We start from the raw sequence: 24,278 nt of genomic DNA on the forward strand, positions 1-24,278 counted from the left end.
TAATGAGTGAAAATTCTGATGCATATATCAGTCATTTATTACAACTGAAAGGTTTACCAACACGCAGTTGCTACAAATTAAAACGTAAAGTGGCGTCCGCGCTTGTCCAGCAGGGGGCGTGGTCGGAGCGTCCAGAGAGCAGTGACGTCACGCCGTGGCTGTAGGTGCCGTCAGGCTGCAGAGCTTCAGTCAGTCAGCGCTGCTGCACGGAGGAGGACACAAACTCTGCCTGACCGCCCAGTTATGGCTGTTTTTATCGCTTGCGGATGATGTATTCCGCGCACACTTAGAAGGTATGAACGTTTTTTAACAGCTGGCATCTTAAGTTATTCTTTACACTCCTACAGTTGGCAGGTATAATCATGTAAATGCTGACAGGCTGAATTTCCAGGCTTTTATATATATATACACACACACACACACACACACACATATATATATGATTCCATATGCTCTGGTAATACAGTAATTCAAAAATCAGCATTCTTGATTGGTATTTTGATTCTGATTTGCATATTTCCCACTTATTTTAGGGTGGTTCATAAGTAAATATCTTTCTGTATAGGCTCATGCTTGTTTTTTCTCTCTTCACTGACTGACGGATGTCAGCATCTCCTCAACAACAGGATTAGTGTTGCTGCAGCAGTCCTGAGCTGCAGTTTGCAGAATGATGCCTACTGAAATCAATCTATCCTGAAAAGCCGGTCAGATTTAAGGCATCTTAAAAGGATTTACTTCTGAAAATCAGAACCGGATGAGGTTCAATCACAAAAGCTATTGGTGAGCAAATAAATCTCAGGATAATTCTTTGATCTGTAGAGTTATAAGAGGGATTAGAAGAAGCTCAGACGTAATGTTTGACATTCAACTGTATCAACTATTTTGATTCCAAGAGGTTGAATTATACACATTTTAAGATATAAATTAACATTTATTTGTATAGCGCTTTACAGCAGCCAGACAGTGTCCAAAGTGTTTTATTGTAAAATCAAAGATCAAGAATTCACAAATATAAAACAAAAAAAGCAGATTAAAACAAAACATGTCACAGCTCCTCATGGCATCCGTCCATCTGCGGGAGATGATGGTGTAGCATCCAATTTGTTTTTTGCTTTTTTTTTTTAAATTTTTGTCACAGCTTTGATTTAAAAAGTAGAGGTGGCCGATACCGGGAATTTTGGTATTGATCCGATACCAAGTAAATACAGACCCAGTATTGCCGATATCGATACAGATACCAATACCTTTTCATATTTAAGCTTCATACATCCAAAGGATCCAAAAGACCTAGGACAGAATTTCGCCAAACATTGTACGTGACAACAAAATACTTTATTATCACAATCAACATTTTTGTTTAAAAAATATCACTCAACACAACTTAAAATCTCCTGAGGTAAAGGGCTGGCAAACCACAATACAAGGGTGCGCTGCTCCGTGCTGTGTTGACACAGCGCAGTGCTATTCTTACAGAGTAGACTTGAATCTGCGTACCCAGCAGTCAGTGCGTGTGGGAGAGAAAAAAAGCTTGAGTATCGATCTTTTTACACGAGGATCGTTCAATATCAATACCAGCGTTGGTATCAATATTATCGATATTAGAATCGATCCGCCCACCTCTATTAAAAAGTGCAAACTCAGGAATAGTGCATAAATCAGGAGGTAACTTGTTCCACAGAGTTAAAATTTCAGACAAGTAGGAAGGTGCAAGGACATTAATAGCTTTAAAAACAAACACTAAAAACTCAGTTGTAAAACAAATTGGAAGCCAGTGGAGTGAGTAAAGTACAGGTGTAATATGCTCATATCTGGAAGTGATCCTTAAAAGACAATTAGCATTATTTTGCATAAGTTGGAGGTGTGCAAGAAAAGAGTGGTTAACACTAGCATAAAGTGCATTACAGTAATCAAATCTGGAGCTGATGAATGCATTACTAGACTTATCAAGGTCACACCGACTGAGAAAGGGCTTTATTTTAGCCAGACATAGCTGGAAAAAAAATTGCTTTAACAACCGTTTATCTGTTGATTGAACATCAAACAGTAGTCAAATATTCAAATATTAGTCCCAAATTCTATCTCGGCTTCAATGCTTACCAGTCCAGTAAGTATCAGTGAAATTGTGGAGAGCTGGACATGTCCAAACTTGTCCTCTGACACGCCGAAACAGAGGTGTTCCTTTGTCTCGCTTCCAAAGCGAATCGGTCGTGACGCGCGAAGCCTCTGTGCGGCTTTCCATGACAAAATCTCTTGTTAAAAGTGAAATCTGCCAGAAAATGGCTGATGTCCAGCTCTTGTGATAACCAGAGAAAGAGCACACGACGGTCTCGTATCCACAGAGCCATCAGCTCAGAAATGGTCCGGTGGCTTGTGCCGTGTCATCGCAGCTCGGAGCGCGGCGCGCTGAGCATCCTTAAAGGGGTCCATAAAGCTGTAGTAACAGACCTTATTCTCTGTGAAGCCCATAAAATTTTCACCGAAAGCCAGATACATTTTTTGAATAGTTTCCAGGTGCCAGTCTCTAACAGCTTCTGAAAAAATTCTGATGGAAAAAAACCCCAAATCATTCCGCCATTTCCAGACAATGAAAATCCGACGAGGGGGCGGGACCACTCCTTCCACAAGGCGTGCTCACAGGCGAATGACGTCACCGACATGCGTGGAAAAACTCACGCATGCGCACAAGGGTTCAAGCTTGTCTGACGTGAAAACATATGAATCAAATCCATATAGTTTAAAAAAAAAATAAAAAGGTACGATACTTTATGGACAGACCTCGTATGTCTTGTAGGACACTGTATGACCAAAACTATTAGATCTATGATTTTTTTTTATCTCTATGTGTGTGGTCTCTCAGGTATTGGAAACCTACAAACAATTTGAAAATCTTGTCGTGTGAAGGAAGTGGAGGTGTTGGTGATCTTTCTTGGCTAGTGATGTGATGTTGGTGGTCCAGGAGAGATCCTCTGTGATGTGCACACCCAGGAACCTGGTGCTGCTCACCCTCTCCACAGCAACACCCTTGATGGTCAGAGGGAGGTACTGGGTGTGTGCTCTCCTGAAGTCCACAACAATCTCTTTTGTCTTCTCCACATTCAGGGAGAGATTTCTGTGCTCACACCATGAGGTCATGGTTCACCTCAGTCCTGTAGTTGGTCTCATCGTTGTTGCTGATGAGACCCACCACAGTTGTGTCGTCCGCGAACTTGATGAGGAGGTTGGGGTTGTGTAGTGGTGTGCAGTCATGGGTCAGCAGGTGGAAGAAGAGGGGGCTCAGCACACATCCCTGAGGGGCCCCCATTTCAAGGTGATGACCCTGGATGTGTTGCTGCTGATCTGCACTGCCTGTGGTCTCCCTGTCAGGAAGTCCAGTAGCCAGTTGCACTGTGAGGTGTTTAATCCCAGCCGGTTCAGTTTGACAATCAGCTGTTGGGGGATGATTGTGTTGAATGCTGAGCTGAAGTCAATGAACAGCATTCTGACATATGAGTCATTATTGTCCAGATGTGTAAGGACTGGGTGGAGGGCGGTGGTAATGGCGTCCTCGGTCGAGCGATTGAACTGATTTGCGAACTGGAAGGGGTCCAGAGAGGTGTGTGTGTGTGTGGGGGGGGGGACTTGATGTGCTCCATGACTAGCCGTTCAAAGCACGTCATGAGGATGGGTGTGAGTGCAACTGGACGGTAGTCACTGTAGCTGGAGGTTGAGGACTTCTTTGGAACCAGGATGATGGTGGTGGCCTTGAGGCATGTAGGCACAACTGCCTGATAACGGTGCATTGCAAAGTTTGCCCAAGAGAAGATACTCTGATGGCAATGCCATTAAGCACTGCTGGGAACCTTGCCATCCCTTGGTCACATTAGCAGGGCCGCATTAATATAAGGCTTTGCCATCAAGCAGATGTTCAAAGTGCTTTACAGTGATGCCCCACATTTACTTCCCCAGCCAAAGCTGATACCTGTTTTTACAGCTGGGTGGCCTGAGACAATGCAGAATAAGTGTTTTGTCCAAGGACACAAACAGGTGGCATCATGACAGGCCAACTCCTAATCCACTCAGATACCTACGAGTTACAAGGGACAGAGGCAAAGTGGCCAGTTGGCATTCATTTTCAGTCAGAGTGGGCATTTTATAGTGACATGAGACAAGCGGACGCTATGCCACTCAGTGTGGCCAAAATAGAAAAGAAGTTTGTTTTTGCAAATGCTGAGCATGGCTGGTTGTTGGTTATATTTATAGTAAAGTTTGTGTTTAAGCTGTTCAAGCCTCAATTCTGTTTCTTTGTCACAAGGGTTTAATAACAAAATGTTCGGAATCATTGGCATTTTTATCAGTGGTGTAGTCTACATTTTTGAAGTGGGTAGACTGTGTTTTTTTACCCGTCATCAAACATGTGCATTGCGCCCCGGTTATTAACATTTTTAACACCATAACAACAAATAGATCTATACTTTACATCTGAGCATTTATATTCTATATTTGCCACTCTAAATGTGAGAAATGTGTCAGAATATAAGTAAGTAATTTGCACCAATTGCAAAAAACAGTATACAACAGTAAATCTAAAAGAGTGATTAAAAAATACAAAGATCAAATACATTTATTTTTTGGCATCTGAAAACCTAATTTAACAAAGAAATTTAACCAGGTCATAAACCAGGAATAAACAATGTTTAAATCCAGCCAAAAGTATCATATGCAAGCTACTGTGCATTGTTTAACAGTAAATAAGACAACTTTAAGTCACAGTCACTCAAAAAAAAGTGACTGACTCCTTGTTATTAAGAAAGAAAAGTTCTCTTAACAATAATGAGCAGATTATTGCCTCCCAACTAAGTATATTGCAAGAGTTCACTTTTCCTCCCTCTATTTAGTATCGGATATGAGCCTGTACTGTCAAATTCAGCAGCTGCAAGATTCACCCTTCATATAATCCGCATGGCCCCACGTTGTTTGTGGACAGTTTAGACGCATAAACAAAACAGAACACACCAGTCTACATGAGCATGCACTGGCTGCAGAGCCTCACGCCTCCTACCACAATCTCTGTTGAAATTGACAGTCCATCACCAGGTCCAGACGGGGGACTGGAACCTGTAGGCTTTGTGGTCCATAAGGAAACCTACCCAGTATAAACAAGCTAGTATTAGTATACGTTAAGTTCCATTAAAACAGCAGCTAGGCTGAAGGACAGAAGCTCGCTCCCAGAAAATTCACATACAATGAAAATATGGTAGATGCTTTACTTTGCAGAAACCTTTTCAACTCATGACAAAAACATTGTAGGCCAAATCAGTGGCACAAAAGTATAGTATGAAGACAACCAACTAACTAACTAAGACAACCATGCAACTACTGGGAGTATGCCACTTACCAATTCCAGTCATTTTAAAACTACACTATCCAACAGCCAACGGGACTCAAGCTCAAGAGACATCTGTAGATTACCAGCAAAACTCTATTATTTTTTAAAAAGCTGTTTCATTTTATATTTTAACAATAAATGAACAGATCATTAAAAATGTCCACGAATCAAAGTCAAAAGACATTTGCACAAGTAGAAGCTCTCCACTTATTGTGCTCAAATTCATATTTTAGAAATGACTCTTGTTATGTGCCAACACGGGTTGAGGAGCGGACCTGCGTCTGACTGAACCCAGCACTAAATAACCAGAAAGCGGTTCCAAAACAAAACAATTTTATTTTTCCCCTCTTGTGCAATAATTGTGTACAACATAAAATATGGTTTGTCTGGCAGAGTGAAGGACGGCGCGCTCTCCAGCGCCCAAAGGGATCGAAGCCCGGCGCTTCTGGACTCACATTCACCGCCAAACACCCCCTAGGTGGACACGACAAACTGACTCTGTGAAGGATAGAAGAGGTGAGGTAAGTCAACAGCTACAACTAATATCCCTCAAAGGCACACACTATCAGCAACACATTCAGGTCTGAATTTAAGCTTTATGTAAATGAGCAGCAGGTGGAGGATCATCAGTCCGTACGCCACGGCCGTGAGAAGCGAGCTGCACAATTCTCATCAATGTTCAAATATACTGCGTAACAAAATACCAAATTACTATTAACACTTATTCAGACAATCAATCACCTCTGATGTGTGCTGACAGCATGTGTCCCTCACCCATCCTCCTTCACAGGCACGATGTGTCAAACCCAGGCGCGGTCCTCAGCGTCTCACAAATGAATGTCACAAGGTCGAGTTCCCGGCAATTCTGCTTGAACCACTCATGGCTTAAATGCAGAACACCATCTAATTATCTGCTTCAGCTGAAAGTCCTTAAGTCTGCACGTGAGCATCATCCACAGGTGCTGCGAGTCATTAGGCCTGCACGTGGACATCCTCCACAAGTACAGCAAATAATGTTGATGAGGGTGAAGGATTCTTCTGCCAGCACCGTCTCCACAGACAAAAACCAGTTTGCATACCACCTGGAGAGCAAAGAAAAGAAAACAACACAAAAACATCCAGCCAAACCCCCCAACACACAACATTTCCAAGGATTTTTCTTCATAAAACTGCTCCATAAATGAGCAGTCCTGTGACACGTTTGTTTTGTACAGATCAGTGGTTTATTTCTACACCAATCCATTTTGTACAGATCAGTGGTTTCTGTTTCTACCACTAGTCTTCCGTGTTTTGGCCCGACGCGTCGTTCCTATTGGACAACGCAAAGGTACATCACAGCTCAGAAAGTTGGATTGGCTTGAACTTTGTCTACGTCAGCCTGCCGACAAGCGGCAATGCGCGCTTCCGTCAGCATCTAAAAAGCAACGCGTCTCATTGAAAATAATGCTTTTTAGACCATTTTTTGACGCATCTGACATATTCAGTGTACAAGGCCCATTAGCTTAGTGAACAAATAAAAAACTAGCTGCCGTAGGCTAGCCCACTTACCAGAAATGCAGACAGCACCAGGTTTATCTCCTCCACTCAGGGTGCAAACTTCATCAATCGGCCCTGAAGCAGCAGGTGGACATTTTGGGGGAAAAAAAAAAAATCTAAAACCGAGGCCTGTTTTCTTTTCATTTTTTCGGGTAATAATCACCATCGATACTTCCAGCATTCTTCTTGTTTGTGTGCGGCTTTCGCGCTGATTAGCTGGTAGCCCCACCCCATCTCTCTATGAGCCAATTAAAATTCTTATCTAGCAGATCGAGCGGGGGTGGGACATACGGTACACTCTGCAGTGATGGACGCCTGATGGCTGTCTTTTAAAGGGAGAAAATAAAATTACAGTCAATAAGCGCTTATTTTATTTACACCGTCACGTTCCCCGGGGCAATTTGAAGTGGGTAGACAGAAATTTTAGGTGAGTAGACGGCGTCTACCTGCGTTCCACGTAGACTACACCACTGATTTTTATGTATATACCCTTCAGATATATCGATTTTCTCTAGGCCTTCAGGCAGACCTGACCCAAACATCCTGAACATTTTGCGTTGATTAGTCGTACAGTTTTCTAGCTTGAGTTTCATCAGGAAAATGTGCCAGATCCCAACGTGGATCTCTGTTGGGTCTGCTGTGGTGACCTGAATAACTGGGGGCAGCTACTGGCTCGATCTCCTTGTGTATTTTTAAGTGGCCTCCAAACAAACATCATCTAATATGTCTGATTTTTTTATTTTTATCCATCAGGAATCTGTCGCCTCACTATATTCACTGCCAGCTGGAATCATGGGAAACCAGCTGACTGATATCGCTCCAAACACGGCGTTGCTGCCGTTCCAGTCTCTGCACGTGGTGGTGGTCGGCCTCGACTTGGCGGGAAAAACCTCTCTGCTCTACTGGCTGAAACTGAAGGAGTTTGTGAAAACCATCCCCACCAAAGGCTTCAACACAGAGAGGATCAAGTTGGCCGTGGGGGCTTCTCGGGCCATAACCTTTCAGGTGTGGGATGTGGGTGGCCAGGAGAAGCTGCGCCCGCTGTGGAAGTCCTACACCCGGCGGACGGACGGCATTGTGTTTGTGGTGGACTCTGCGGAGCAAGAACGGATAGAGGAGGCCAGAGTGGAGCTCCATAAGATCACCCGCACCTCTGAGAACCAGGGCGTCCCTGTTCTCATCCTCGCCAACAAACACGACCTGGACTCGGCGATGTCCGTGAGCGAGGTGGAGAAGGTGCTCGCTGTGCACGAACTGAGCATGCACACTCTGTATCACGTGCAGAGCTGCAGCGCCGTGGACGGCCGGGGGCTGCAGCCAGGCCTGGAGAAACTTTACGAGATGGTCCTGAAGAGGAAGAAGATGGTGAAGCACAACAGGAACAGGAGGAGATGAAGCTTCTACACACAAGAGCTTAACAGGCAGCGTTAATGGGATAGAAACTCATGCCAACAAAACATCCGTACATGAGGACAAATGGATTCAGTCCGAATAATGAAGCAGTATTGACGAATACTTCGTGTAGCTGCACTTTGAAAGCGTAAAAAAAACTATTAGTCTCACTAAATGCTTTTCTATCAGCGATTTCAATGAAGACATCACAGTGATAACAAGACATTTTTTCTACTAAGAGGTCAAGTTGTGTAAAAGCTGGTTTCATCTACATTTTGCAGTTAATGTGGTTGGAAATATGCGTCACACTCCAAAAAACCTCCGTGACAGAAATCAATACATGGACTCCGGCTAATCCTGTGAGACACGTCAACTGGGCTGACCTTTGCTCTGTGTGACACACCCCTGGCAGGCATCAGGCACAGATGGAGCTCGTTTCATTGTTGAAAATGTTTTGTTGTTGTTGTTTTTAGATGCATACTTGTTTTAAATACACCTATGACTTATACGGGTGGAACGATACAATAGCTTCACGATACGATACATATCAAGATTCACAATTGCATCACTGTTTACACTAATAGGGCAGCGTAGTCTCGTTTGAACCCTGTGTGATATTGCGGGATTTGACCACTTATGGGGACTGCCGTTCCCGTTGCACAACACATAACACAGCATAGCGTCATACGGGAAAACTGTATAGCCTACTGTTTTGTTTTCTGCTGCAATCACAGAAGCAGTCATGAAAAGTGCAGTTTTTTTGGTTCCCAGTAAATCGACATGTTTGAGCCCCGGATCATAAACAAACCACAACACATGTCCACTTTCCACCACATCGTCACTTTTTCTTTGTGTTTTAAAAGGACAGGATTGCATTTATATAGCGCTTTTCCATCTGCATCAGATGCTCAAAGCGCTTTACTTTAATGCCTCACATTCACCCCGATGTGAAGGTGCTGCCATGCAAGGTACTCACTACACACTGGGAGCAACTAGACCTTAAAGACCTTGCCCAAGGGCCCTTAGTGATTTTCCGATCAGGCTGGGATTTGAACCGAGGATCCTTTGGTCTCAAGCCCAACGCTTAACCACTAGACCATCACCTTCCCTAATTTCACTTTGTTTTCATGTAATTTGCCCAAAATTTCAGCAAAAGTGCTGTCTTTCTGTCCCTGGAAGTAGAGAAATTACGTCATATGCCTCATATTTTACCCCTTTAGCGCCTGACCTCAAATGAGACTATGCTGCCCAATTATAGGTGAGCCCCATTAACTTCTGTAAGTTGGGCTCCACAAAATTGGACCACTAGTTATCTGAAACCACGAGTTAATGAAGTTGACCTATATATATATATATATACTAAATTTAGACTACTGTATTATATACTAATACAGTAGTCTAAATTTTCGGGGTCCACAAATCGACTGAGAGTAAATCCAAATCGCGACATACTGTATGTATGCACGAATTAACAGGGTTCACCTGTATGTAGAAACCAATATGTGGTGAATGTTTAATTTTCAAGAAACAAATTAGTATGAATCATAAATCCTTGATGTTATTGGTTTCCTACTTGTATATTTTACAAATCATTTCAGATATTTCTGCAAAAGCTCATTATTTCGTACATGCAGGAGTTGACTTTTCATGTTATCACAATACTGATTTCAAAAAAGATATGATTCATTACAGGCGGTATATGGTAGTGTGATACATGATGTATCGGTCCATCCCTAATGATCTGTTATAGCTTGTTGAAAACTATATGACCCTTTACATAGACCCTTTTTCTCCCCTCGAAAAACCTGGGGATGGGGGTAGGGCACAGTTTTTATAGTCACAAAATAATTTGAATATATAACATCAATTTATCAGACATCATAATAGTATACATTTTAATATAAACAAAGAGAAAACAGCAGCTTCATTCCAGTTAAAGTAAAAGAGTGAAATACACAGTTTCTTCTTTTAAAATGGTTGTCTTTTTGTTGTTGTTTTTAGGCATGCCTCATGACATTGTCAGTACCTTTGACCTGTTTTAGCTCATTGAAACGATGGATAATATGACCCTTTCCATAAGCAGCACAAGTGGGGGGCATGGAGGTGCTGCTCCCCCCATGGCCGCTTTTTATTTAAAGAAAAATGATTTGAATACATAACATTAGAGAATCAAATGACATAATGGCATATATTTTAATATTATACAAAGCACCCAAATCAAGTAAATCAGAAATGCAGTAAATCAGATTGTGTATCCTTCTCATTACATTTACATTACCAAATGACAAATGATTAAATTAACCATATAAATTACCAAAACAACGCTTCAAAATGCACCATTTAACAGAGAATACCAAAAAAATTCTACTTTGTGACACTGGCAACATATAGTGTCTGCTTCTCTCAGCCCCCCCAGGTGAAGTTATGCTTTTAACACACACTTTAATGTGGCAGCTGTTTGGTCAATTACAACACTATATTCTATAATTCACACATTCTGCCCCGCTACATTTTTTTTTCCTGTAATGTGTGGATGTTATTTATTACACTTTACTCTGTGTGTGTGTGTGTGTGTGTGTGTGTGTGTGTGTGTGTGTGTGTGTGTGTGTGTGTGTGTGTGTGTGTGTGTGTGTGTGTGGGACAGAGGTTATTTTCTGTAATGGATATGAAGTGAGACTGTTTGGCGGCCATGAAGCACAAAGTGATGTTTCACTTAGAATAACAAGTATTTATACAAATTGTACATTTTTGTAACACTGTAGACTAAATAAATCAATCATAGCACCATACCGACGGTTCTTATTGTTGATGGCAGCTGAACAGAGTGACTTGGCAGCATGGGTTGGGCTTTTAAACTATGATCAGCCTGAGTCGTGGTCCCGCTGTATGTCAATGAATTTGCACCTCTTCCTCTTCAGAACTCAACAGTCCACTGACTGAGTCCCGATTTCTATTCTTACAGCTGCTGATGGAATAATTGTATCCATTAGCGGTGGTACGGTTCAGTCCCGTGTGAGCACCGGACCTCCTGAGGCCTCGGTCACTGCACTGTAGCTGTTCTGTTTTACTGTATCTTGGCTGAGCTGCTGATCGAAACCCAAAAGAAATAAAGAAATACATGTTTGCACAAATTCTATCATTTTAAGGCAAATTTAACTAATATTTCATTCATTCATTTTCTGCTGCTTATCTGGGTCATGGTGGCAGTAGTCCAAGTGGCTCATTCCACACCTCCCCCATCCTCAGCGAAATCCTCTAACTTTTCTTGGGGGATCCCGAGGCATTCCTAAAACAGTTGGGAAATATAATCCCTCCAGCATGTCCTGGTCTTCCCCAGGACCTCCTCCTGACTGGACGTGCCTTGAAAACCTCCCTATAGAGATGACCAGTGGGCATCCTCACCAGATGCCAGAACCATCTCAGCTGGCTACTTTCAGTACAAAGAAGCAACGGCTCTAATCTGTGTGCCTCCAGGGTAGTCAAGTTTATCATCCTGTCCAGGAGTATAAGTCCAGATACCCAACAGAGGAATCTCATTTCTGCATCTTGTATCTTATTGTTTCTGTCATTACCTAAAGTTCATGACCATACATGAGGATAGGAGCGTAAAATAGTCCAGTATGTTGAGAGTCTCAACAGTCACAAACATCAGGTACAGCATCTGTAAAATATGAGATGCTGCCCCAATCCATCTATTGATCTCATACTCTAACTTAGCCCCACACATGAACAAGACCCCCGAGATACTTAAACAACTCCTCATTATTATTATCTTTCTTTTGGCTGGTCCCGTTAGGGGTCATCACAGCAGATCACTTGTTTCCATCTCACCCTGTCCTCTGTATCTTCCTCTGTCACACCAACCACCTGCATGTCCTCCCTCAGCACATCCATAAACCTCCTCTTTGGCTTCCCTCTTCTCCTGCTGCCTGGTGGCTCCATCCTCAGCATCCTTCTCCCTGTATACCCTGGGTCCCTCCTCTGCACATGTCCAAACCATCTCGATCTCGCCTCTTTGACTTTGTCTCCAAACTGTTCCACCTGAGCTGTCTCTTATATGTTCATTCCTAATCCTGTCCATCCTCATCACTCCCAAAGAGAATCTCAACATCTTCAGGTCTGCCTCCTGTCTTACTGTTATAGTGCCACAGTCTCTAAGCTGTACAACATAGCTGGTCTCACTACTGTCTTGTAAACTTTCTCCTTCACTCTTACTGATATTCTTTGGTCACAAATTACTCCTGCCACCTTTCACCACCCTGCCTGCAGTCTCTTCTTCACCTCTCTACCACACTCTTCATTACTTTGGACAGTTGACCCCAAGTAAACTCATCTACTTTCATCACCTCTACTCCTTGTAACTGCACTTTTCCACCTGGCTCCCTCTCATTCACAGAGATGTACTCAGTCTTGTGCCTACTGACTTTCATTCCCCTGCTCTCCAGAGCATATCTCCAACTTTCCAGCCTAGACTCAACCTGCTCTCTACTCTCACTACAGATCACAATATCATCTGCAAACATAGTCCATGGAGACTCCTGTCTAATCTCACCAGTCAACCTGTCCATTACCATTGCGAACAAGAAAGGACTCAAAGCTGATCCTTGGTGTAATCCCACCTCCACCTACATAAACATACTTAAACTCCTCCAATTTTTTAAAATTCTGATTCCTTTTATAGTTATCTTAGATGTTTTGATTATTCTAGATCAGCCTAACTCAGTGGAGTAAGTCTGGGAAAATGCAGTGGTATAGCATATTGGTGCATCCACCAACACCACGCTTCTGGCCTGAGTCCTGGATGGTAACCACACAGCCATACATCCAGTTCTAGTGCAGGAAACAATATTTTTTCTACTTTATAGCAGAATCACCCCCCCCCCCCCCCCCCATGAAAAAAGCCTCAGGAGGTGATTTGTTTAGTGTCTCAGTGCTGCAGTTCATGTAATAAATGTTTGTTGCAAGGGAAAAAGGCGGAGCTCTACAGATTTTTACATCAATGAGCACTATAACAAATATTGGTTATAAGCAGTCTGCAGGATGAGTTACATTGCACATCTTAGATTACCCCAAAAAACATTCAAGAATGCATAGGGAAGACTTTAATTGTGTGTTTATAGATTACCTTTTATTTACCCTTCACACATAGCATGAACGGCGCACAAAAGAGAATTTGAACGACATTCGTGAAAAGTGGAGCCACAGTCGAATGCCTCGTACAGCAGTCGGCACAGCTGTTCGGCTGCAGCACATGCACACTACAGTCGCAGTGTGCTTGCGTTGGAAGCCCAATTGAATGATGGTCGAGATGAGGTTGTACCGCGTCTGACTGCAGTCGCAACATTCGTATGGCAAATCTTATGCAAGTTGGACCATTCAGACTGTGGCTGAGGGGCTGTACGAAATGTCCGGCCATGTCGAATCTTGGCCGAAAGTTGCAATCGAGCCAGCCTACACACTACAGGGAGAATGAGGGTGAATGGCGCCCGAATGGCCAATCGACCCACACTCGGCCAAAATCCACGTGCAATCCAAAGTCCTCTAACAGCAGTTGCAGCGCACTTACAACAGCCGGGCCCATTCGCACCGCCAGCTCGAATGTACACAGTAAATTTTGCAGAGTAAAATGTACTCTGCTGGGATAACATTTGGTCCCAGTCCAAATAGAGTTAAATATACTCTATCACAGAGCTAAATCAACTCTATCACAGTGTAAAATCAACTCTTATTGGAGTAGAAACACTTGATTTGACAAGACTGTAGAGCTGATTTCACTCTATAATAAAATGTATTTGACTCTATTTAGACTGGGACCAAATGTTATCCCAGCAGAGTAAATGTTACTCTGCAAAATTTACTGTGTAGTGCACATGACATCACAATCGAGGTGCGGTCGAGGTGCTGACAGCTTGCAGGGCAGTTGAGAAGCTGTCTCACAGCAGCCTGACTCCAGGCAAGGCGGCTGGAACGACACCTTGACAGCAGTCGAAACAGTCTGGACTGAATGGTGTGGGTGGGCACGGATGAGGTGGATCGCCCCTGCATGACACCAGTCCTTGTCCCAAATGGGGGCTGAATACAACACTCATGGCGTCCAGGTGTTTTGTGTGGCCCCCCGAGATACACGAATGGCGACTGATTTGACCGAATGCCATACAAATAGCGTCCGAATTGACCGAATGCCATTTAATGCCACACAAACGCCATCCGACTTTGTACCACATTCTGGGTATTCGGGTGGCAGTCGGACACCATTCATTCGCACCTGCCTGAATGTCTTTCCCTCCTGACTGGGGCTCAAATTTATTGGGTTTGACCTATTTGGCTTCGGCCTGTTTCGCCCAATTTTATGTTATGTGTGATGGAGCCTTTAGCTCTGGCTGTAAACAGTTGAATTTTCAGGCTCAGGGCTCAATCCGTCTGAGTGTGAATGACAAAATGTTCCCTCCACAGGTAGAAATACCACCAACCTGCATAAGAAGCACTTCCAATGCCTTAAATTCCAAGTGATGAAGCAAGCTCTAATCCTTTTCTCTCAAGCTACAGAGCACTAACTACTGCATGTGCAGGGCATCATGGGGAGTTGCGAAATCGACTATGAGCTGATAACGTGTGTGTGCTGCTGGACAACACTTTTTGTAACGCTCCTGTCATGTCGTATGTTGAGGCAGACGTGCTTACTCATAATCGCGCTCCGATACCACGCTGACATACACGTGCAGGCGCACATCTTGAGTTCTGTGTCCACAATGTCCACATTATTCACAACGGTACCCTGATTACAGAGTTCTATGTCACCTTTTGCAGACTCATCTTGACAAATCAGCTGGATCCTCAGTGTGTTAGCGTCATAATTTTTTTTTAACAGCTAGGATACTCTGCAGGTGCACCTTAAGAAAAAAAACAGGCATTCTAATTAAAATAAGTTCCATGATATATTGCAGGTAGGTGAGAAAAGATGTGCCTGCAGTGCTGCACACTTGAGTGACATCCGGAATTGGAGCAGCAGTACTGTGTGCGTGCACGAGGTGAAAATAGCTGTGGGACTTTGTGTAGATTGTTAATGTATTCTGTCAGTTTTCTGTCTTTTTTTGCAGGCTTGTGTAGCATGCTGTCTCTCTGCAGTGGCTGACAAGAAACACACAAGAGAAGGAAGCCACAGGGGTTATGTGTTCAGAATGAGGAAGAGGAGATCAATCAGGTGTAGCTCTGGAATTGTGCGACATGGATCAAAGTTTCACCATTGGGCTCTTTGCACAACAATGCCAAAAGCTTACCGAAAGTAGAAGGCCACTCAGTAGAACACATACTTCCTTCAAGACCCCACAGATGTTCTCAACTTAAGGCCCAAACCAAACTCCAACCCCTAGGCCACTTTAGTGGACTACCCCTCTTTAAAAATAAATTTTTTGCTCAGCAGATCCAGATCCTTATCTGGTTCAAGATCAAAGTACACCTATGGATTGACAATCACGGGATCCTGAACACTCACTTTTGATCCTGATCCAGATCTTGGTTGTGATTGATCACCTTTGTTTTTGATTGATCATCTGTTATTCTGATCTTTGTTCCTGACTGCTCCTTTTTTGAGCCTTCATCCTCGATCCTAATTGCTGAAATTTAATTCTGATTACTAAACGTTGATCCTGATGACTCATTTTTGATCATAACCTTTGAAATTACATCCTGATTGCTTTGATTGTGTAATCAAGATTTAAAAAAAGTGAGGATCATGAGCCAATTTGAGAATGTTGATCCTGATCACTGAATGTAGATCCTGACTGCTTTGATGCTCTAATCAGGATCAGAGGTCAAACATGGATCAGTGGAATCAGGTTTAAAAACTGGAACACAGATCAAAAGTGTAGAGCAGGTAGGTCAGTGGGATAAGGAGTTGAGCTACCAATATGTAGACCTGGATTTGATTCCTGGTTAAACTACCTGTCTGTAATCTTGGACAAGACACTTTGTTTGCATTGTCTCAGCCCACCCAGCTGCACACAGTGTTCCAGCCTCAGCTGGGGAAGTACCGTAATTTGTGATGGACTGGTGTCCTCTCAATAGGGAGTCGTAGACTTTCATCCAATTAATTTGTGAAGAATGAACAGCTGACAGAGGAAGGGCTTGAAAAGGCTTTGTGATGTCATAAGGCAGGTATTTGAAATCCAAGGAAAAGTTTTTCAATCGGATGCTGACTTACTTCAAAATTTTCACAGTCTTCACTCAGGTGAAACCTATCTGTCCACAAAATCTGAATGAAATCACATTGTAGTTTTTGAATGATCTTGTGCACAAATAGATTGGGATAATTACACAGCATTAATGATTACAAGGATCCAAAGGATCCACTTCTGAATCCCAATCAACAAAAAATTGAATTGAGCCTTCATACTTTTCATCAGTTTGTCTGAATAACAGATGATCAATCAAAAGCACATAACATATAACATCATGTAATCTCACGTAGCATTATGTAATCTCATATACCATCATGTAATCTCATACGAGGTCTATTAGAAAAGTATCCGACCTTATTATTTTTTTCAAAAACCATATGGATTTGAATCACGTGATTACATCAGACATGCTTGAACCCTCGTGGGCATGCGAGAGTTTTTTCACGCCTGTCGGTTACGTCATTCGCCTGTGGGCAGTCTTTGAGTGAGGAGTCGCCCACCCTCTCGTCGATTTTTTTCATTGTTTAGGAATGGCTCAGAGACTGCTGCTTTGTTTGATCAAATTTTTTTCAAAACTGTAAGGCACAACTGAGTGGACACCATTCAATAAATTCAGCTGGTTTTCGGTAAACATTTTAACGGCTGATGAGAGATTTTGGTCTGTAACTGTCGCTTTAAGGACGGCTGACGGCGATCTGCGCTTCGAGGCGGCAGCGTCTCGCCGTTTCAAGTTGAAAACTTCCACATTTCAGGCTCTGTTGACCCAGTAAGTCGTCAGACAACAGAGAACTTTCAGAAGAAGTTGGCATGAGGAGTTTATTCGGACATTCCATTGTTAATGGACATTTTGTAATGAAAGAACGTGCGGGCATTGTCGCATGTCGGGCCGGACCCGACCGTGGGGGGTCGCGACAGGAAAAACACCTCCATTGGAAACCTTAACGGACAAGTTGGAACATGCCCAAGCTGTTAAACAATTTCTCAGTTACTCACTTGTTGAAAGCCATCAAAAGCCGCCTGAATTTTACAAAGGGTTTTCAACACGGAGGTGTTTTTCCTGTCGCGGCACACACAGATTGGCCGAGTCGTCACGGAAACGACTTGGCGAATTTGCGCGCACGTCTTTCATTAAAAAATGTCCTTAAACAGTGGAATGTCCGCATAAAGTCCTCATGCCGGCCTCTTCTGAATCTTCTCTGTTCTCTCACGACGTCCTGGGTGAATTAAGCCTTAAATTAGGATGTTTTCAGGTCGAAACAGGCCGACGACGGCGCCTGGAAGCGCTGCAGGACGTCCCGCTCTGTGGGAAGTCCTTACACCGACAGAAACACCCCATAATCTCTCATCAGCCATTAAACTTTTCACCGAAAACCATCTTAATTTCTCGAATAGTATCCACTCGGATATTCCTCACAGATCCAGAAAAAATTTTGATAAAGTAACGCGCGCCGTCTGGAGCAGCGTGTGAAACAAAGGAATTCAGCCGAGAGGGCGGGACCACATCTCACTCAAGGCCTGCCTACAGGGACATGACGTCACCGACGCGTGAAAAAACTCACGCATGCGCACGAGGGTTCAAGCATGATTGGTGGAATCGCACGTCATTCAAATCCATATAATTAAAAAAATAAATAAAAGGGTCGGTTTATTATCTAATAGACCTCGTATAACATCATGTAGTCTCATATACCATCATGTAATCTCACATAACCTCATATAACATAATGTAATCTCATATAACATCATGTAATCTCACATAACATTATGTAATCTCACATAACATCATGTAATCTCATATAATATTATGTAATCTCATATAACATCATGTAATCTCATATACCATCATGTGATCTCACATAGCATTATGTAGTCTTACATAACTCATATAACATCATGTAATCTCACGTAGCATTATGTAATCTCATATAACATCATGTAATCTCATATACCATCATGTAATCTCAAATACCATCATGTAATCTCAAATACCATCATGTGATCTCACATAGCATTATGTAATCTCACATAACCTCATATAACATCATGTAATCTCATATAACATCATGTAATGTCACATAACATTATGTAATCTAACATTATGTAATCTCACATAATGTTATGTAATCTCACATAACCTCATAGAACATCATGTAATCTCATATAACCTCATTGCAGTCAAAAAAACAATTTAAGATTTTCAACTTTTTGAGGGCCACCCATCATATTTCTCTACTCCTCATCAACATACAACGCAACAACTGCAAAGAAATTTTTATTTATTTATTTATTATAAATGACATCTGAACGCCATTGTGAGGTTGTAGTTTCTTTATACAGTGTACAGAAAAGCAACAGGACACAAATCCAAGCTTCTTAACACGTCAAACATAATTTTCTATCACCATGGCAGCCTCCAGTCAGCAGTCACTAAAACGGTGACCTGTGGGGATCAGATTGCTTTTGTGGCTTGATGCCCATTCTCGGCGAGGTTATTGAAGGGCCAGCGTGATAAGAAAAGAAGCACCGATCAATGCAGGATCCTGAATGTCCTTATCTCCCTCTGCTTTGTTGTAGTTTTTTTGTCCTCCCAATCTCCAATTCCTTGTGTTTATGTCATCCTGAGATGTTTAACAACAGCTTTTTGTTGTCAGTGGTTTTATCCTATTGCAACTTGATGTTGATGTCAGTCTCTACACAAGCAACCCAGTGGACAGTTTGTTCAGTGGTGGCTTTAAGATTTTGTTCTTGTTGGGGCTCGGCCGGAGTGTAATCATTTATTGGTGGGGTGACAGATTTTTTAAGTCAATTTCAAGAGCCTACTACATACATATTATTTCAAACACACAATACCTAACAGGTCCAACAGTAGCAGCCATTCACAAAAACAACAGCAACAATAAACATATAGCAATCAGGACAAAAATCTTTCATAAATTCTGGCCAATGTGTTTCATTCATATTAGGTCCAAACTGTTTGAGTCAAACCATTATTACCACTTTGACTGTTTAAAGTCACCCAAGGTCAAAGATCACATGACCAAAAGCAAGATGATATACAATGTCTTATTAGTGTTTAATATGAATCATAGGCATATTAATTTGACAGCACGGTGCCATAGTGGTTAGCACTGTTGCCTCACAGCAAGAAGGTCATGGAATCGATTCCCACCTGGGGCCTTTCAGTGTGGAGTTTGCATGTTCTCCCTGTGGGAGGAAACCAGAACACCATGGAAGAAACCCACGCAAAGACATGCGGGTTAGGTGGATTGGAAACTTTATAATTGTCCAGGTCTCCCTTGAAAAAGAGATCTTGATCTCAATGTGACTAATCTGGTTAAATAAAGGTTTTAAAAAAGATGTATCATGAACCAGTTCTTCTAAAGCCATCATTCTAAACATAACCCATACATAAGCACTGAGGCAAATTTTGACTTTGGCCTGTGACCTTGACTTTTAACAAATCTTTCTCAAATTTAAATTAATTTTTACTTGGCTGAGCCTAAATCATTCCACCAAAGTTTAGTGCAAATCAGATTAAAATCATTGAGTTACACATGGATGGATGGATGGATGGATGGATGGATGGATGGATGGATGGATGGATACACTTAGGATATAACATCTTGATTTTGGGTGAGCTATTCTCCATCACTCCTTCCTCAAAAAGACAAAGAAACTGGAAGACTGTCATCATCCTGTTTCTCAATTCCACCAGCTTCTGGCTCCTGGGTAAAGGTGTTTGACAAGGAAACAACCTATTTTTAATAGCATTCTAAAGCAAACTGTTATTGTATGGAAGTGGCATAAAATTTCTCAGATGATCCCAATGCAGGACATACAGGTGTTTGCTTTCAGGCTTGCGCATTGATGTTTAAAGTGGCATGTGGTATGCAGAATACCAAGTCCACTCTCCACCCTATGGATCGTGCAAACCGATTGCTTATATCAGAATGTCCTACTTGACATCAGAGTTTTCCTTCTCCAAGATATGAGTCCCATCTGCACAAAGGACAAAGTACTTCCACCCAGACTTTTCCCTGCAGTCACTGTACCAGGACCTATTTATCCTGCATAGGGTTACTAACCACCAAACAGTGTCCATCTAGAGAAGAGTTTGCATTTGCATGCAGTCATAGAATTTGATGAAACAAGGCTAAAATCATAGCGGCTGCAACTGGTGGAGCTGCTGAAATTCTTGAGGTGAACTGTAGTCCCATCAGCATCCCCCCTCCCACCCTGTTCAATACAGTTGCCTATGACTTTATGTGTATGGATATGAGGGGGTTGTGCTGTGGTGAGCTGGTTAAAGCAGACGCTTAGGGACAATGTCTGTGGGTGGACAGGCTCAGTTCAGCTTTTCATCCTGAAGGATCATAAAGATGCCACTTGGCCTTCACTTAAGGGGTGCCCACGGGATGGAACAGAAGGGAAGGGGTTCCTTAAGGATACCCAACAGTGCTGTTTCCTACCTTGTGCTCTATAATTGAAGTCAAGAGGGAGAAGAACAAGGTTATATATTTTTTTCCCACTGTAAAAAGACAGTTCTGCAGTGGGCGGAGCTGCCTGTGTTTTTTGGGGGCGTAGTAGGGGTGGGGTGGGGGTGGGGGGTTACACTACAACATATGGATGTAATTGTCTCTGCTGTTCATCATTTGCCATCCGCTAAAAGACAGTACTCATTTTGAATAACTGATGTCACCTCGGGGGACAGGAAGCCATGTATTCAGAAATACACGTTTCTCCGCAGGCTCGTAATGAAGAGTGATTCATCGCTCACGGGAACCGGCCGCGAGTAGATTATGAGCTGCATATTTATTGTGATTTAAACTTTGAGACCAAACTTTGTCAAACATTTTGCTCTCACTCCGCTGTGGGGGGGGGGTTATTAAAATGACTCTCTGGATGATTTTATGCAACGCCCTTCCACACGGCAGTCCCGGGGTGCAATCACTTTTCAAGAACCTCTTGTTGTCTTCATCCAGAGCATTCATAAGGTCGTGCATAATGGTGTCATTTTTCAACATCTGGATTTTTCCGACAGTGCTGCATGCAAAGTCTTCCTCTCAAACACATTTTTGTGCTGTTTATATTGCCTCGACTTGGCAAATTAATCCCAACATGCAAAAGCATTTCCCTTCTGCCTTACATTAATATAAGACCAAAACTATGTGTTTCTTTTTGCTCTGTTAAAGGGGGCATATTATGGCACATCTTCAGCAGGTTATTCAACATCGGCAGGTCTTAATAATTATAGAGTTTGAAGTTTGCTACAGAAATATCCCATAGTTCAACCACTCCCGAACTTCAGAATGCCAGGGCCCACTTTGAAATCTGACAATTGCATGGCGCTCAGGTTACAGGTCCTTGCATGTGAGTAGGTTAAATCCAATCTACAAAACTTTTTATTATGTCATTTTTTTTTTTTTTGTCCTGAATTGGTTAATCCGGTCCCATCCTACAGCGCACACAAAGTCTTTCCCCGATCTCGTGACGGGATTACCCAGAAACCCATCTGGCACATGCCAGCTCATGATGTGTTCAGGAGCAGTGGCACACACAGCAAACACGAAACACAAGCTCCTGTTAATCCAAGCTATTACTTGCGCTTAAACACAGACAAGTTTATACATAAACTGCTACACATCCCAGACGGGTGTAGAACAAGCACAGTGCACGTTGGTATATTAAGATCTGACCTGTTTATTTGTCTCACTGGCAGCGGACACTTCAGGCCTAGAGGCTGTATGGTTATGTGGGGAGGTGATGGTCTAGAGGTTAGAGATGGTGGGCTTGTGAGTGCAAAAAAGGTCTGCACAAACAACATTATTTTAATTATCAAGTCAAATCTAGCAGCAGGCAGTAGTGCCAGGTGTGGCCACATCCACCACACCACAGAAATCCCTTGTGTCCTGGATCTCAACCACTCAGGAAGACAACCAATCCATCCCCCCTTCTTCAAAGTAAAGCCAGTTGGGAACATGATCTTCGCCTTGGCCTTCTCCAGCCACTTGGGTCCTCAACAGTGAGGCACCTGCAAGCTGGATTGTGCAAAGTGAATCACGCCACAGGGCCAAAATGTCATAGCTGATGTTCCCTCACCGTCTGACTGCTCCTAAGTAAGTGCTAGTTTGACAGGAAGCTCCAGGACCCTAAAGACATGGACCTTTAGGCTCCTTTATGGATCTGAACACCTCTGTCAAGCAACCTCATGACTCCACAAGATCTTTCCAGCCATCTCTCAAGCTCAAACTCTGAGGAACCACAGACATGAAAGTCACTGCTGAGAAAAGTGACTGTCTCAACTAAATTCAACACTTTCACCGCTTAAGCCAGCCTCTCATTGCTGACACCTGATTCTGTATGTTTTTAGCAAAATAAATAAATAACAAACCAAAAACTCAGTTGGAGCCTGAAAACTGGTATAATCTTTGGTAAAGGCAGCTCTGTAGAAACAGTGTGTGCAATCAGGCAAGGTTTAAACATGTTTAAAAAAAATGGTGTTGAAACACAGCAAGAGCCACAAAACATGAATAATCAGATGTAATTTGTGCAGATAGGGGATAATATATGTCTCTTACTTTCATTTCACAGATGGCTTCATTCTTTATTTCCTTAGTGTATCTTCTCTGCCATGACATACAGTTAATGGAAAAGGGAAAGACAGAAGGAATATAGTGAACTAGGCATTATTTAATTATGATAGCTGTCCTTCAGTTCTTCAGTACACAGGTCAAACAATAAAAAAGTTACCTTAGATTCCTCATCTTTAACTATACAACAAAACTATGCCAAGGTTCTGTTTACGGCACCTCCAACAAATCTTTACTTGATTTTTAGTAGCTGCACCCTCATCACAGTGACTCGTAACACTCGTGATGTGGAACGTGGACCTTTGATACAGAGAAACAGCTGTATGACTCCAGATCTGAGGTCACAGCGTCTCTCGTCGTGTGGCTTTTGTTGTGCCTGAAAGAAAACCTCCTCTGCACACAGCGCCAGCTGGAACCACTGAAGAGTGGCACGTGAACTGTGGAGCTCGTGGAAAAACAAAGTGTGCCGCCATGACTGCACATGCCAGGTTTCTTTTTTCTTTTTTAAAGTCTGCTCTGTGAAAATAATCACCACATTATGGAAGAACCTCTGCCATCATGATCGTGCCTGGTGACCAACATCTGCTTCTTCCATCTCTCTGGCTTTTGTCTATTTCAAAGGAACTGTGATTTCATATATATATTTGCATTCACTGTATTCCTGTTGCTTTTCACTAAAGTTGTACCACACATTTCAATGTACTGTTAAAGCTGCAGTGTGCAGGATTTAGGGGCGCATATTAGTAGAAATGGAATATAGCATTTAGAATAATCTTCTCATTAGAGTATAATTATAATGTAACAAAGAGTCAGTACGTTTTCATAATGTTAGATTGAGCCCTTTATATCGACATGGGGGTGGGTCCATGCATGGAGGCCACCATATTGATACAGTAGCCCAAAATGGACATACCTATGCCATCTTTCACATATTGCAGTGTGGCCAGTTTTGAAAACTGCCTATTCCAGACAGATTTATCATACTTCTTGTATTTCTTAATGATTGATGTAAATGAACTCTAAGACATATTCACTGAGTTGGAAATATTCACGTATCCATGCCCTGAGAAAACTGCCTGTAAAAGTGATAATTTGTTATTCTAAATAATAAAATACACATATTCAGTTTGTCAAGATAAACAAATGGCTACAGTTCCTAAATAGTTGATGTGATATTTTTGTTAAGCCTCTTGAATTAAACCTAAATGTCTACATTAC

At 42.4% G+C, this 24,278-nt stretch overlaps 1 protein-coding gene across 1 annotated transcript; it reads left to right on the top strand.

Moving 5' to 3' along the window:
* The first annotated feature begins 178 nt into the window (after positions 1-178).
* arl4d (ADP-ribosylation factor-like 4D) lies at positions 179-8,443 on the top strand. Its single transcript, XM_034194390.1, has 2 exons — positions 179-293; positions 7,655-8,443. The coding sequence occupies exon 2, from the start codon at positions 7,694-7,696 to the stop codon at positions 8,294-8,296; it is 603 nt and encodes a 200-aa protein (XP_034050281.1). The 5' UTR covers positions 179-293; positions 7,655-7,693; the 3' UTR covers positions 8,297-8,443.
* Positions 8,444-24,278: the final 15,835 nt, after the last annotated feature.

This window comes from Thalassophryne amazonica, chromosome 18 (genome assembly GCF_902500255.1).
Source record: "Thalassophryne amazonica chromosome 18, fThaAma1.1, whole genome shotgun sequence".
Lineage (NCBI taxonomy): Eukaryota > Metazoa > Chordata > Actinopteri > Batrachoidiformes > Batrachoididae > Thalassophryne > Thalassophryne amazonica.

Coding starts and splice junctions, on each gene's coding strand:
- arl4d (XM_034194390.1), top strand. CDS start 7,694: ATGGGAAACCAGCTGACTGATATCGCTCCAAACACGGCGTTGCTGCCG.